Source organism: Rhinatrema bivittatum, chromosome 6 (assembly GCF_901001135.1).
Source record: "Rhinatrema bivittatum chromosome 6, aRhiBiv1.1, whole genome shotgun sequence".
In the NCBI taxonomy this organism is placed as follows: domain Eukaryota; kingdom Metazoa; phylum Chordata; class Amphibia; order Gymnophiona; family Rhinatrematidae; genus Rhinatrema; species Rhinatrema bivittatum.
The window spans coordinates 246,796,850-246,813,999 of NC_042620.1; the positions used below are offsets into that span (position 1 = coordinate 246,796,850).

At 45.1% G+C, this 17,150-nt stretch overlaps 1 protein-coding gene across 3 annotated transcripts in view; it reads left to right on the forward strand.

Moving 5' to 3' along the window:
• The window catches only part of MCM3AP (minichromosome maintenance complex component 3 associated protein), a 248,152-nt gene that overhangs the window by 164,067 nt on the left and 66,935 nt on the right, over positions 1-17,150 (forward strand). For all 3 annotated transcript variants that reach the window (XM_029606724.1, XM_029606728.1, XM_029606727.1), the window contains exons 19-21: positions 188-256; positions 1,329-1,463; positions 10,657-10,810. In XM_029606724.1, the coding sequence (XP_029462584.1) occupies positions 188-256; positions 1,329-1,463; positions 10,657-10,810 (358 nt within the window). The remainder of the gene's footprint in view (positions 1-187; positions 257-1,328; positions 1,464-10,656; positions 10,811-17,150) is intronic.

A 17,150-nucleotide genomic window follows, 5' to 3' on the forward strand; every position in this document is an offset into this window, starting at 1 on the left:
CTATTTGAGACTGTATCATGTGTCAAGTAATCTTGTAGCACATGTTTCTTCTGCTTGGTTCTCTTTGTTCGTCATGCACAATGTAGAAGTAAAATATATATCATTAAAATATAATTTGAATGTGTGATCTTTGAACCACATACAACATGCAACCAAGGAGATTAAAATGTCACATCTTTGGTTTCAGGTTAAGCTGGCTGAGAGAACAGACAGTTCATCAGATGAAGGTTCAGCATTTCTATCAGCAGTTAGTATGGTATGCCAAGTTGTGTTTTTCTGTATGTGCGTGACGTGGTTTTGTATATCATACTGTTGAAAATTATAATGTATGTACTAAATTTCTGTACATTGCTTTGGATGATTTTTAATTAGTAAAGCGATACATGTTATTAAAATAGGTTATGCTTATGAAACTTGTTCCTTTCAGATGACAGACAGTGTCAATTTGAATAAAGCATGTCTCACTTATGGGGTTATTAGGGGTCAGATCATGTGAGTTCTTCAGTCTATGAGAACACAATTTTTGTACATGAGCCAGCTGGTGATTTTTGTGCCCCTCCATAAAGTTGTTTGCACTCTACTAATAGTGCCAGCTTTCCCCATGGGCTATTGAATTTTAATGGATTGCATCTATGAATGAAACAACCTTTGTGTTGTCTTAATTACTGGAAAATCAGAGAGTTCAAAAACATGCAATTAATCCTGAAGAGGTTGTGCAATATTTGCGGCTCATTTTCAGGTTTTACCTTCAGCCCCAGAGTAGTGAATACTAAGAAATTTTCAACATTAATTCTCTCACTCCCCGATAAAATTCATGTGTGTAGATAATTTCAACATACCTAGCAGTTTCTTACATTCATCCTTTTTCCTTTCCACATAGTCTCTACTTTTCTTTATCACGAGCCTGAAGCTTGTACCTCCCTACTTTTTCCTGCCTCCATCCATCCCTTTTCTCATTCTCTCGCTCTGTTCCTCTCCTTTTTTCTCCCATTTTTGCCTCCTTGCTTTTTGTTTCTGCATCTTCTCTCATTCTCTCCCACCCCTCTCCTTTTATTTTTTCTTATTCTTCTGGCCATTTCTTCTTTCTTTCTCCCTTCCTTCTTTCTAAATTCATTCTCCCCTTTTTTCACTTTGCCATCTTTCTCTGATTCCCACTTCTATTTTCCAGCATTCACCTGCCCATTTTTTTTTCTCAGCAGATGATGGCAGCAGCTTCTCTCTTTTCATTCCACATGGGGCTGGTGGGTTAGTGCACTCAAAAATGATCCTGGAGAGATAACACTGTAGTTTTATATTAATCTTTCTCTGCACATCTCTGTGTTTTGTAGTAATGCCGCCTGGATGCCATTGGACTTACCCTCACTTATTACAGAAAATCTTCCTGTGTGGCAAGAACAGGTCTTCTGGAAGGTGGTGCTGATACTGCCTGACTATGATGAGAATCAGATGGACGATTCCAGCAGGTTAATAAACTGGGCTATTTGAAAGGGGCTACTTCTGTTCATATACGAGAGGCATGTTACCACCCACCTTATTATACCACTTGTGAGGGGCTCGTGTCATCCATCCAGTTGCTGTCTTTGAGACTCAGATTTATGTCTCTGAGACTCATGCCAATGCTCTCACTTGTGAGAGGAAACAGAAAACTTTGTGTTGATTGTATGCAGCCTCCACCCTTGGCAGGAGTGGGGGATGATCTTCACAAAGTGATGCAGACATTTGATGATCTGGTATACTCTCTGCAATTTCCATTGTTATGTAGAGCAGTTCCTGAATAATTTTACATTGCAGTTGTACTTTGAGGAAGTAGACTCAGTGAGAGTGCGGTTTGTGAATAGTTTCGGTCACTATAAGCCTTCATAGAATCATTAAAAATAAGATTGCGGAATAATCTTAAAAGGTCATCTAGTCCGTTCCCTGTACCTGTATCATCCCAGGCAGTTGTTGTAACCTGCCCTTAAAACCTTTAGAGAACAGTTTTCAGACTCTCTACATTGGGTCAAAAGCTACATGCACTTTGTACCAATTTTCAAAATGAAAGCACACATTTTTACTTTGAAACTTGATGCAAGTACAAATTATGTGCAGTCATTTACATCTGCTCTTTTTCCGGACCTATTTTTGCAGGAAAAGTATGCATTAAGATTTGAAGATACTATCTATGCTTATACTTTTTTTCTCCATCAATCTAAATACCCCCAGGAATGCCTCTCAAAGCAGCTAAAATATGGAACTATGGGCATACTTTTAGCTGCATGGAGTGAAGGAAATATTTATATAGCTGGTTTAATGGGAATAAAATACGCATTAGTCATGTAAATCACTTTTGTATTTTTCTTTCCCATGTCACTGGACAACTTGTTCTAGTGCTTGATGACCCTTACAATTATAAATTTCTTCCTAAATATGTGTTTTGTATTGAAATTCTATTTATTATGAAGATATCTATTCAGAATAAGTTTTCTCCGTAGACAACAGGGCCGAATTAACCATGACACGTGGGTGAAGTCATCTGATGGCACCGAACGGTCCCAACTCTAAAGATCAGTAAATAGTCTTATCGAGCATGCACAGAGCCATATGAGCCCTTCAGTCTGATTTTGTCCAAGCTTCCGCATAGACATGTGACCCTTTTGTTTTTTATTTTTTGTAAAATCTTTTTTCTACTTCGTTGCAGCTTCAATTTTAATTCATTGCTTCGGCAGCCCCTCGAATGCACTTTTAAGTGCTTCCACAAATACAAATAAAAGACTGAGGGACTGCAGGTGGCCCACTGGTGTCCCGATGACTGTTTTGCTCCTGAACCAGAAGCCCCTTTGCCAGAACGAAATCTCTGCGAATCTCACAACCGGGAGCTGGAAGAAAAAAACCTTCTTATTGCTCTTTTTATCCTCCGGTAAACTGTCTCCAGCAGATGGTAGATGGTGTAAAACCTGCAATTCTGATTGAGGGCTGTGGTTCTGGTACCCTCGTCTCAAGAAAATATGAGGCGATATTCCATTTATTTTGTTGTGCCCAAGAAGGAGGGCTCTTTTCGTCCCATTCTGGATCTCAAGAGGGTCAACCATCACTTGAAAGTGACTCATTTTCGAATGGAAACCTTACGCTCTATGATAATGGCGGTGCAGTCGGGGGGAATTTCTGACCTCCTTGCATCTGTCAGAGGCTTAACTTCATATTCCCATCCGATTGGAACACCAATGCTTTCTATGCTTTGTGGTATTGGGGCGCCATTATCAGTTTCAGGCACTGCCTTTTGGTCTAGCCACTGCTTCCAGAACATTTTACAAGATTATGGTGGTAGTAACGGCAGCCTTGCGAAAAGAAGGAATCCTAGTGCATCCGTATTTGGACAACTGGCTTATTCGAGCCAAGTCTCAAGAAGAGAACCGCCTGGAGACAAACAAGGTGATCTTCTTATTGCAGGAGCTCATTTGGATGGTGTACCTGACCAAGAGCAATCTTCAGCCATCCCAGTCATTGGAGTATCTGGGGGTCCTGTTTGACATGGGATAGGGCAGAGTTTTCCTACTGGAAGTTCAGACCCAGAAATTGATGTCTCAAGTGCATCAGTCGATAAACACCATGCACCCGATGGTATAGTCCTACCTACAGATACTCAGCTTGATGGCAGCTACCCTGGAAATGGTACCATGGGCAAAGATGCATATGCGTCCTCTTCAGCACTCTCTGCTATCTCATTGGAACGTGCAGTCTCAGGATTATGCAGATCGACTCCACTTGCCAATGGAAGTCTGCTCCCACCTCCAGTGGTGGTTGTAGGAGGATCATCTGAGAAAGGGAGTTCCCTTGTGTTCTCCAGCCTGGTTGGTACAACAGATGCGAGTCTCCACGGTTGGGGGGGCTCACTGTCTGGAGTTAATGGGCTAGGGGTGCTGGAATGCTGAAGAGTCCCTCTGGAACATCAATCGATTGGAGGCCCGGGCAGTACAGCTGGCATGTTTGCAGTTCAGCCACATGCTGCGGAATCAAGAGGTTTACGTGATGTTGAACAATGCAACGATGGTGGCCTATATCAATCGCCAGGGAGAAACCAAGAGCCAGCAAGTGTCGCAGGAAATAGACCAGCTGATGGAATGGGCAGAAAGTCATCTGCAGATGATCTTGGTCTCTCACATTGCAGGAAAAGACAAAGTAAGAGCAGACTTTCTCAGCAGGGAGAGTCTGGACCCAGGAGAGTGAGTGTTGTCAGCTGAAGCATTTCAGCTGATTGTGGATTGCTGGGGCCTTCCGTTCCTAGACCTGCTGGCGACTTCTCGAAATGCAAAGGTTGCTCGATTCTACAGTTGCAGGAGAGATCTGTGGTCCCTGGGAATAAATGCTCTCATACAGGTCTGGCCAGAAGACAGATTGCTTTATGCCTTTCCTCCGTGGCCCTTGCTGAGCAGGATAATTGCAATATCGAAGGCCACAGGGGGTAGTACTGGACTGGCCCAGGTGTCTGTGGTATGCAGATTGGCAACATCTCCTGGTGGAGGCCCCCCCCCCCCCCTTCGGTTTCTGCGCACATGGATCTGCTACAGCAGGGACCGGTTCTTCATGAGGATCCGACTCGATTCTGTCTTACGGTTTCATCCTTGAGATGGCTCGCTTGTTAAATCGTGGCTATTCCTCTGCGGTGATTGCCACTTTACTCCGTGCTTGCGGGTTTGGAGAATTTTTGAGGCCTTGTGTAAGGAATGGGGTGTTCTTCCTCAGTCAGTTAAGATTCCTCTCATTCTGGATTTTTTGCAGAATGGATTGAATAAAGGCTTGGCCCTTAATTCTTTGAAGGTGCAGGTTGTGACTCTTGCCTGTTTCAGAGGCCTGGTGGAAGGTGTTTATTTGTTATCTCATCCTGATGTGGCCTGTTTTTTGAAGGGAGTGAAGCATCTTAGGCCTCCCTTGAGGTTACCAGTTCCATTGTGGATTCAGCCCACTGCATAGCCTTTCCTTATGTTTGTTGACCTTGAAGACTGTGTTCCTGGTGGCTATATGAGCTGTAGGCCTTGTCTTGCCAGGAACCATTCCTTTAGGTGACTCTGGATGCATTTCAGCTGCGTGCTGTTCAATCCTTCTTGCCCAGTGTAACCTCGGACTTTCATTTGAATCGGTTCTTCTTCTTGCCATCCCTGGATAAGGTCAGGGATGTGGAGGATTTTTACCTTTTGCGCTCCTTGGATGTTAAGTGTCTTGTCATGCGGTATCTGGAGGTCTCTGAATCTTTTCGAAAGATGGATTGCCTGTTTGTTCTCCACGGTGGGAGTAAGCAGGGTGCTTCAGCTTCGCGGGCTACCATAGCTCGTTGGATTAAGGAGGTGGTCACTGTCGCGTATATGGATGCTGGAAAGCCATTGACTTCTCAGGTTAGGGCCCATTCTACTAGGGCTCAGGCATTGTCATGGGTGGAAGTTAGTCTGTTGTGTCCTGTTGATATCTGCCGAGCTGCAACATGGTCCTCTTTACACACTTTTTTTCCAGGTTTTATTATTTGAATGTGCAGACCCGGGAGGATGCAGCCTTTGCATGTGGGGTGTTGACTGGATCGCGGGCAGCCTCCCACCTTGTTGGGGAGTAGCTTTGGTACATCCCACTGGTCCTGAGTCCATCTGTCTCCACACTAGGAAATGGAGAAATTACTTACCTGATAATTTCGTTTTCCTTAGTGTAGACAGATGGTCTCAGCTTCTTGCCCTCAGCTGCCACATGAATGTATCAATAGTCCTCCTATGGGGTTCTGGGTCCCAAGGGATTACTGGTAAGTGTTCTTCCTGTCCCTAGCTTGGGGTACCTAGTATCTTATGTGAGTTCAGTGTTTATGGTTGGTTGAGTACAGTTCTGGTTACCTATTTTTAATCACTTTTTTTAATCAAATGTTTTGCTAGTTTATCCACAGTTGATTTTGAAGAGAATACTGGCAGGCTGGGGACACTGCAGGGCTATATATACTGTGACGTCAACTTGCTCCATCTCCATCTGCTGGCAGGGGAGCATAAACCCATTGGTCCTGAGTTCATCTGTCGACACTAAGGAAAACAAAATTATTAGGTAAATAATTTCTCCATTGAGCAGCCTTTTATAGAAATCTGCTTGGCCCAGATTAGGACCATAAACATTTTTCAAGGTAAATTTATCAGAATGCAAGGATCACTCAAGAATAATATAATCTCCCTTCAATGTCTTTAACGAACTGGGCACAATAAGAGGTAAATTATTATCCACTACGACTCATCCATCTCAACTCCTCGAGTTATAAGCTCCCCACCCAGCCTCCTTTCAGTTTTTTATGTTCTATATTAAAGTACATCTCCTACAAAAGTAAAATTTGCATTTTTTTTCTCCATGCAAATTGCAATATATATCTATGCTTATTAGGAGAGGATGTCCCTCGCACATTCAGCGACATACATTTAATACAATTAGCCAGGGTAATTATCTCAAACCCAGATCAAGAAATATAAATTCGAATGTAGTGTTAGGAGTTGTAAACTTATCAATTGCACCTTTATACTGAATATATGAACAGTTGTATTGAGGAAATGGTCTGAGCAAATTAAAAATGAAAGAACTATTTTTCTCTCCCAAGGTTTATAGTAACAAAAAGAGACATTAGTATGCCAATTACCTAGCTCTCACCCATTCCAAAATCCCAACCAACTTTACATAAGCTACAACCCACCCCTAAACCTTATCTCCCACAACCATATCTTTCCTCTGTACCATACTTGCCTTATGATGATAAAGCTTTGTGAGCAACCATCTCAGAACCCACCTTTTCCTCCCCCTCCCTTTCATCATTATATCATGTTCACTCCAAGGAGAGTAGAACCAGAATCCCCCCAGTGGGACAAAAATCAGAACCAGGGGACCGGACTAAACAAAACCAGAACAGCCCCTCTAAAAACCCAAAACACTCTCCCACCCAGAACAACCACACATAACATCTTGCAATTCTCTAGCCTGCCAAGTCCACTACATTCTTTCCCTGAGGCTTATACTAGTGGGATGCTGCATCATCTCTGCCGGTGCGAGTAAATATGCCCATTCATATAAAATTAGCATCTAGAGACTTGCTAGTCTTAAAAAAAATGAGGCTGCCATAGGAAGAGAATGTGCCTCATGTCCACACATCTGAAGTCCTGCATTGCAACCGCAAATAAAAATAAAAGTAAAACCAAAAATAACAGGAGGAGCAATTGGTAGCACCAGGAGCCCTTTGCACAAGAAGCAGCTGCACTGTTGCACAAAATGGTTAGAATGTCCTTGTGCCTTTGCAGCCATCTTAAGCATAACTTGATTCCCAAATGAAAGAACAAGGTACTGCAGCATGTTTGTAGCAATGCCACTTGTCCCCTGTTAACTGCTAAATCAACAGTTGAAGACCAAGACAGCTGATAGGACAGCAGATGCAGGGGAACACATGCAAGTCCAGCAAACTCGTAGCAGTAAAGCCAATCTTAGAAAGATAACTTACCAGGAGATGCATAATGGTACATCGAATATACTAAGTTTATCGAACAGACATAGGACTTCTGATAGTCTCACGGACTCCCACTAGGTCTGAAGAAACGCAAAAGCCATAATAAAAATATACATATGAATGTGTCGGGCCGTTAAGTCGAATCTGATGAGCAAGTACATTTTTTAACCTCATTGAGGAGCTTCTCTGCATCTTGCAGGGTGGAGCAGACCTCCACTTTATCAACACTCACCCAGAGCTTGAATGGGTAAAGCATGGCACAGTGAAAGCCTAGATTATGAAATTTCCGCTCCAGTGCTCCAAAGGTCTGCCTCTGCTTCTGCAGTTTGGGTGAAAAGTCAGAAAAATCATTATCTTTGCCCCTTGATAGGTAAGTGATCCAGCCAGTTGCACAGAGTTTAGAATTCTTTGTTTATTGGTAAAGTTTTGGAGGTGGATTTATCAGATCGAGAGGCAAACCTGGAGCTGTGATCCTGTGCGCTCGAATAATTTTAAGGGTGCCATCTTTGCAGATTAAATCAAAGAGCTGGGGAAACCATCACGTAGTTAATGATTCTTAAAATGTTTAGTCGCAGGTAATTCTCTAGATCTTCAATTTTGCTAGCAGTTGAAGCATACTGGTGCTCTATTTTGTCAACTTTTGCCTGCATTTAAGTGAGTCCTCAAGATCTGAAATTCTGCTCTTGGCTTCATCTAAGTCCGATGAGTTTTCTCACATAGTTTCAACTAACTAACAGGCCAATACAGTACAGTGCGCTCCGGCGGAGCACACTGTTCACCTGCAATTGGACACGCGTTTTCGACGCGCTAGTGTTACCCCTTATTCAGTAAGGGGTTGAAAATGCGCGTCCAACCCCCCCGAACCTAATAGCGCCCGCAACATGCAAATGCATGTTGATGGCCCTATTAGGTATTCCCACGCGATTCAGAAAGGAAAATGTGCAGCCAAGCCGCACATTTTACTTTCAGAAATTAGCGCCTACCCAAAGGTAGGCGCTAATTTCTCCGGGCACCGGGAAAGTGCACAGAAAAGCAGTAAAAACTGCTTTTCTGTGCAACCTCTGACTTAATATCATGGCAATATTAAGTTGGGTTGAAAACCGGACGCTCAATTTTGCCGGCGTCTGGTTTCCGAACCCGTGGCTGTCAGCGGGTTTGAGAACCGACGCCGGCAAAATTGAGCGTCGGCTGTCAAACCCGCTGACAGCCGCCACTCCTGTCCAAAAAGAGGCGCTAGGGACGCGCTAGTGTCCCTAGCGCCTCTTTTTACCACTGACCCTAATTTGAATACTGAATCGCGCGGACTTTACTGTATCAGCCTGTAGATGACCCGAAGGTGATTCGGTTATTTAGAAAGGATGAGCTGGGGCCCCTTATCCTGGAAATTCTGGGAGAATTAGGGATTCAGGTACCGCAGGAGGAGTCGCGACTCGGGGTAACGGACCCGGTCGTCTTGGGCCTCCGAGGTCCCCCTTCAGCTTTTCCCTTGCATTTTTCTGCCTCTGATTTACTTTTTAAGGAGTGAGATACTCCTGATTTGGGGCTAAAGGTGGCGAAGGCAATGGATAAGCTTTATCCTTTACTGGAAGATGCGCTAGAGATGTTGCGCATGCCTAAGATAGACTCGGCAGACTTACAGGACAGGAAGCTGGAGATACAGCTCAAGAAGATCTTCGAGGTCTTGGCGTTAGGAATTCATGCGCTATCTGGAGGTGACCAATGTGTTCCGGGTTTCCGACCATCTGTTTGTTCTCTGGAGTGGCCCTAGGCGGGGTAATGCGGCATCTAATACTACCATTGCTCGTTGGTTGAAGGAGGCCATCAGTTCGGCATATCTGCTGCAGGGTCGGTCTCTGCCATTGGGGCTTCGAGCCCATTCTACTCGCTCCCAGGCCACTTCCTGGGCGGAATGTCACCATATCCCTACGGAAGAGATTTGTAGGGCAGTCACCTGGAAATCTTTACATACCTTTGCCAGGCACTATCGTCTGGATGTCAAGGCTCCAGGCTCGGGAGGATTTGGAGAAGGAGTGCTCAGAGCGGGCCTCTCCGGATCCCATCCCAAGTGAGGTAAGCTCTGGTACATCCCAGGAGTCTGGACTGATCCGGGTACGTACAGGGAAAAGAAAATTGGTTCTTACCTGATAATTTTTGTTCCTGTAGTACCACGGATCAGTCCAGAGTCCCGCCCGGTTGTGTGTTGATGCCGGGAGAGGCAATGCTGTATGTGTGGTTGTGTTTCAGTATAAGAGTGCTGATGTCCTTTGAATATGATGCTGTATCTGTCCGTTATCGGTATCTTGGGTTCTGTTCCTAGTTGGGGGTTGTGAACCGGTATCGTTGTTCCTTGTTATATAGTTAGTTGGAGAGTTTTGTTTGCGTTATTCTGCTTTGACATTAAATAATACTGCCAGACTGTAGGTGGCACCAGCCTAGATATAGGCGGAGTTTTTGTTTGTAAACTTCTGTCTCCATCTGCTAGAGGGGGGCCAAACCCAGAAGTCTGGACTGATCCGTGGTACTACAGGAACGAAAATTATCAGGTAAGAACCAATTTTCTTTTAGTGTAGCTGGGTTTTAAAAAGTTTTAGACACGTTCCTGGAGTCCATAAACTGCTATTAATCAAGATGACTTGGGGAATAGCTACTGCTATTTGCGCACATTAGAAGTATGGGATTTATTAAATGTTTGGGTGCTTGCTAGGTACTCGTATCCTGATTTGACCACTGTTGGAGACAGGATGCTGGGCTTCATGGACTCTGTCTGACCCAATATAGCAACAACTTCTTATGCTCTTATGTTGTAAAAGGTCTTTATTTATTTATTTATTTATTTTTTACTTTATTCAGATTTAACTCATGCCATTCATTTGTAGCTCAAGGCAAGTTATATTTAGGTACAGTAGATATTTTTCTTTTCCCAGAGGGCTTACAATCTAAAGTTAGTAGGCAGGAGAGGGTAATGTGACTTGACCAAGGTCATAAGGAGTACCAGTGGGTTTTGAACCCTGGCTTTCCCCTCCTGCCATGATTTTAGAGTGCTATATAAATGCTAAAATAAATTCAATAAATTATACCCGAAAGCACCAAAACCCTACTGCTTCTCTATGTTCATATCTTAGAAAGGATAAGAACTTCCTTGCACTAATGAATTAATCTCATTTTATTGTCTGTAGGGTGCTGGCAGATTGGCTTAAAGCGAAGTTCATGGGACCTGAAAGACCCAAAGATGTAATTCCTAACACTGAAGACAGAATCCAAACTCTGGCATTATACAAGTCTCTGAGCATACACGAAGAACGGCTTGTACCTGTTAATATCTGTGTAAAGGTATTCTGCATCTTACTACTATGACTGATTTTAGCTTAAAAGTATAGAGGCCAATATTCATTTGGCTATGTGCAAATGACTTACTTTATCTAGATATTCAACACAAATAAGTTTGGGCTGAATATTTGGTCTAAAGTTAACCAGTCAAAGTTGTCCAGTTGACTTTAGGCCTGCTATTTCGCTCACCAGACTTGCGTGGGTAATTTTCGCCAGCAAGTGCTAAATAACATCACTGACCAACCAGACTGTATCCTTGGAACACCCCAGTGCTGCTGCTTTTTGTCCAGCTAAATTTTGTGTGAGCTACAATTAGACAAATCAAAATTTAGCCATTCACTGGGGGAATTGGGAATTTCAAACAGCAAGTTTTATGTGGCTATTGCCCAAAGTTAGCTAGACAAAATCTTTGAATATCAACCCTCCTATATGTATTGTTTCTTTGAAGAAAGCAGTTGATTGTAACCATGCAGGTGGGTCATGTGACCTTGTTTCATGCCAAACTGATATCTTTTCCTGAGCTTTCTGGAAATGTCTGATGGTTTTTCAACACATGCTGCATAGGAGGAGTCCCAAGCTGCTACTCCCTTCAGCTCATTTTAGGTGTCAGAAATATCAGTTGTGTGAGCTTCAGCAACCCCACTTCCATACAACTTCTTTGTGTTTCATTCTAAATTATCACCATAAGCCCCTTCCTACTTTCTCAGGCAGGTATTTTGGCATGTCTTTGATTCACTGCTTGCCAGCATAAGAGAGATTATTTTTCCTTGTTGCAGGCTCTAAGCAGTCTGTTTTGGCCATTTTTCTAGTTTTTCCCCAATCTAAGATTTCTTCATAGATTTCATTGCATCTATTTTTCTCATCATGTCAGAGAAGCAGCCCAGAGGCTTCAAGTTCTGCCACCAAATGAAAACAAACAATATCCATTACTGACCATCATGCAGTTTGTCACAAATGTTTGTGGCAAGGCCACAATGCTTCAGTATGGTGCCCTGAGCAGTTCGAGCCTGGAAAGTCAGGTTTCTCTCTTGAAAAATCCAACTCCACAAAGCTGATAATGAAAACTTGATGCATAGAATAGTGTGCCATACTGAGTACTTGCCAAGGCTTCTTTAGCTCTTTGATTTTGAGTATTGGCCAAGTAGCCAAAACAAATCTGGCTAAAACTTTTTAAAGTATATTTGAAGCAAGAAACCTGCGAGGGAGAGTCAATTGGACTGCTAGATGACCAAGGGATAAAACAGGAACTTAGTGAAGACAAGGCCATAGCAGAAAAATTGAATTAATTAAATTTAAAAAATTAAATGAATTCTTTGCTTTGGTCTTCACTCAGGCAGATGTTTGGAAGATAACCTATGTGAGAGTGATGATTCAGAGGAATTAAATCATATCTCAGTGAACCAGGAAGATATAATAGAGCAAATTGACAAAATAGAGTAAAAATTCACCAGGACTGAGTGGAAAGAACACCAGAAATGAAGTTGCATACTTATTACTACTAATCTCTTTCAAACCAACTGCAGTATCTGAAGACTGGAGGGTGGCCAATGTAATGCTTATTTTTATAAAGGGCTACAGGGGTACTAAGGAAACTACACACCAGTGAGCCTGACATTGGTGTCTGGTAAAATATCAAGTCATTGTTTTTTTTATGATATGCTTTTCGAACAAAAAGAATTCAAAGCGAGTTGCATCAGGTTATCAGAGATTCAGAATGAACACAATTTGGATACAGAGCGCTATAATAATAGTAATGTAGATGCAAGATCCTGAGTTCACTTTCGCAGGGCAGTGGGTACATCAGAAGATAGAAACAAAGGCAACTATTCATGTAGTAAGAATATTTATATATTACAAAGAAACTATGTGAATGACTAGTACAAGTCTGAGAGAGAGAAGGGGGAAGTGGTTTGTGAATGAGATGAGAAAGTCTGAGTCTCTGCTCAAGTCATTGATAATGTACCTTTTGCTTCTCACATGTAGGTGTGACTCCCAAGATGGAAGAAATAACTTATCTCTTTGAAACACAAAGAAGTACTTGGCATCACTGAGCCTAAATAAGGGTCAATTATAGTACAATATTATTCAGAAAATCATTGGGCCTACTTTGTAAGAAATGGTAATTGACCAAATAAATAAATAAGTTATGCTATGCAAGCCTACAGTACTGACAAGACCATTATAAAGTTGAAAATATGTCGGAATTTCATGAGTATTTTGCAAGAAAACATATTGCAGCTTCCTATTTGTGAGGTTAAGTGGAGGTTCAAGTATCTTTTGTAGGAGGTGACTTAGGGAGGAGTGGTTGGATTGGTATCTTGTGAGGAGTGGTAGGGAGTGGGAGTTTGCCCACCTTAGATCAACATATTGGCGGTCTGTATGTAATTGTAGTGAGTTTAGGGTTGGCTAGTGCCAAATGCTGTCTCGAACAGTCAGGGTTTTCTCAGTTTTCCTGCAAGTAAGGAGTCTGGGACAGATTTGATATACAGGGGTATCGAGTTTCAGAAGGTAAAGGCAAAACTTGTGAAGATCCTTTTTTCTCTGTATGTACCAGGATCATTCCAGACAGTGGGTTATCCCCCCCTTCCAGCAAATGGAGTCAATTAGAACTTTGAAGGATGCTTCCTTATAAGGTAGTGCACCCTCTACTAATCCTCAGTATTCTCTTGACTCCAGCAGATGACATTGGTGGCTTTCGTTCCCACTGAGATGACTAGAAAACTATTTTAGGAATTTTCTCTATTTTCCTCAGCTTTCCTTTCTTTTGGATGGATCAAGTCTAATTAAAAAAAAAAAAATCTTTGAATTTTGAATTTTCTGAGGGAATTATTTGGAGAGCTTTCCTGTAGCCTCCGTTCCTGTTTTAGTGGGAGCATTCTATTGCTTGCAGACAGTACTATTTGCAGCTCTCCCCACCCCTCCCATCTCTGTTGTCGGGTTAAGTTTGTTTTTATTTCCTTTTGACAAGTAATTTCCTCTCTTCCTCTCTCCAGGGTGCAAATCAGTGGTGCCGACCTCTCCCCCTGTGGCTGCTATCTGACCCGCTGCCCCTGAGACACCGTTTTCCTCGGGGCAGCCGGCACAGAGAGGTGTTATTCCTCTGTGCCTCTATCTGTGGGTCACTGAGGGATAGAGAAAGAGAGAGTAGGACTAAGCGGAGGCTATTACCCGCTTCTTACAGCCACGAACCTGGTGAGCGTGAGGAAGAACAGGCTGAAGCGGAAGTTTTTCCCGCTTCCCGCAGCTTTAAACCTTGCCTGTTTCTCGCGTTAAGAACAGCTGGTTCCCTCGTGGCTCCGTCGGGGTTCCCCAAGCCTCGTTCGTCCAGGTGCTGCGCTTGTGGAGAGCCCAGGTCGAGGCTCTCCCGCAAGGGGATTTGCACAGCTTGCCTCCCTGGTGGGGAGGGACCCTTTCAACCACCGGGCCGCTCTGGTTCTCGTCTTCTGGTGCGCCTCGATGCTCAGGGGCCGGCCCCGATCCCGCTGACCGCAGAAACGGTGGCCATTTTGTCTCCAGACTCGGCTGCTCCGGTGCTAACAGGAGAAGAGCAGGACGCTCCTTTTTCATCTCAGCCGCCGGTTTTGACACCCGTTCCACCTCTGGAGCCTTTTCCTCAGTCAGGGGATCTTCCCACTCTTCCTCCATCGGGGCCACCTCCATTTACCACAGATTTTATTCTCCTGCTTCACAATGCTTACCTGGGCAGAATGGGCCAGCACCAGGAATTTTTGGCGGGTCGACCTCCTCCTAAGGTACCCAGAATGGCTGATTCCACTGAGATCTTGGGAAATGCCCAGACCGTGGGGAGTGCCCAAGGGTCAGCGGTCCCAGGACATGGGGTACCTCCGACCACCTCAAGCGCTCCGAGGGTCCGTTTGGTACACCCCTCTGCGAGAGGATCTGTTCCTCAGCAGGACCCGGATCTGGATGAACCTTCAACTACGGCTCAATTGGAAGGGGATGATCCTAGAGTCCTGCAGATCTTCCAGAGGGATGAGCTGGACCCCCTCATTCCACATATCTGACAGGAAATGAACATTGAGGCCCCTCAGGACTCGCCTGAGCCTCCTTCTGGTCTACGTCCACCGTGTAGGTCCTTTCCTTCCCATCCCACGTTCCCTCAACTGTTATCCAGGGAATGTGATTCTCCAGAGACCTCCCTTAAGGTTGGCAGAGCCATGGATAAGCTATATCCTCTCCCTGATGATTTCCTGGAGCTTCTTAAGGCTCCCAAAGTAGATTCTGCAGTCTCAGCGGTGACGAAAAGAACTACCATTCCAGTAACGGGTGGTGCAGCCTTGCGAGATCTTCAAGATCGAAAGCTGGAAGTTTATCTTAAGAGAGTTTTCAAGGTGTCCGCCCTGGGGGTCCGGGTGGCCATTTGTAGTTCCTTTGCTCAGCGTGCAGGCCTCCGCTGGCTTCAACAGTTTGCCTCCTGAGGAAGCACTTCAGGCAGACCCCTGGAGGCCGTCATAGCATATGGAGCAGATGCTCTATATGACATTCTGAGAGTATTGGCCAGATCTATGGTTTCTGCAGTCTCGGCTAGACGACGCCTCTGCATTCGCAACTGGTCGGTGGATTCTTCCTCCAAGTTGCAGCTGGGATCCCTACCCTTCAAGGGCAAGTTACTATTTGGGGAGGATCTGGACCAGATTATCAAGTCCCTCGGAGAGAATAAGGTACACAAACTGCCAGCGGATCACCCTCGTTCTTCTAGGTCTTTTAATTCCACTAGAAGCCGATTCAGGAATCAACGTCGTTTCCGCCAGGCAAGGACTGCAACTCCTCGTCAGCCGTCCTCTCAGTCCTTTCGTGCCCGAAGACAGCCCCGCTCTGGTCTGGCCCAGGGGACGTCCTCCAAGTCTTCATAATGAAGCTATGCCGGCCCACTCCCCGATCCCCAGGATAGGGGGATGTCTCTCCCTTTTCTATGCTAAGAGACAGGTTCCTCTTCTCTCCATGTGGCCCAGTCCAGAAACAACTGTTGACTGTCCGGCAGACAGTCAACAGGCTTCTGGCGCTCGGAGCGATTCGTCTGGCCCCCCCCCCCCCCCCCCTGGAAGTAGGCCGGGGATATTATTCGGTATACTTCGTAGTCCCCAAGAAGGAAGGTTCCTTCCGCCCGATCTCAAGATGGTCAACAGGGCCCTCAAGATTCCCCACTTTCAGATGGAAACCTTGTTCTCCGTGATAGCGGTGGTACACCCCGGAGAATTTTTGGCCTCCCTGGATCTGATGGAAGCTTATCTATACATTCCCATCCTCCAAGCGCATCAGCGGTTTCTGCGATTCAAGATTCTGGGACAGCATTTCCAGTTCCAGGCTCTACCCTTTGGTCTTGCGACTGCTCCTCGAATCTTCACGAAGGTGATGATAGTAGTAGCTGCCGCTCTCTGGAGGGAGGGAGTCTTGATGCACCCATACCTGGACGACTGGCTCATTCGGGCAAAGTCCTCAGCCCAGTGCCACCGGGCAGTCGACAAGGTGTTGACGCTTCTTCACTCCCTCGGTTGGTGGTCAACTTCGCCAAGAGCAGCCTTTCTCCATCTCAGTCTCTGGACTTCCTGGGGGCGCATTTCGACATAGCGCTGGGCAAGGTGTCTCTGCCCCTGGACAGGGCTCATACACTCATAGCTCAGATACAGCGATTCATGGGTCTCTCGCTTCCAACGGCGTGGGATTACCTCCAGGTCCTGGAATCCATGGCTTCCACCATCGATCTGGTCCCCTGGGCGTTTGCACATATGCGTCCCTTACAGCGCGCCTTGCTCTCCTGCTGGAAGCTGATGTCTCAGGACTTCCAAGCCATCCTTCCTCTCCCGCAGGGAGCCAAGGACAGTCTCTCGTGGTGGTTCAACCTGTCTCATCTTCTCCAGGGTGTTCCTTTGGACATCCCGAAATGGGTAATCATCACGACGGACGCCAGTCTCTTCTGCGCAAGGGAAGTGGATGCCGTCCCAAGCAACTTGACCAATCAATCGCTTGGAGACCAGAGCAGTGCGTCTGGTATTGAAACGCTTCCTACCTCTCGTACATCATCGCGCAGTCCGAATACTCTCAGACAATGTGACCACCGTGGCCTACATCAATTGCCAAGGGGGCACGAGGAGCCGTCATGTCTCTCGAGAGACAGACAGGTTGATGGCATGGGCGGAGACTCATCTCTCCCGCCTAGCGGCTTCCCACATCGCAGGCATAGACAACGTTCAAGCCAACTTTCTCAGTCGTCAACATCTAGATCCCAGAGTGTGGGAACTCTGAGGAGGCGGTGAATCTCCTGTTCCACAGATGGGGGACCCCCCTATCTGGATCTAATGGCAACCTCCCGGAATGCCAAGGC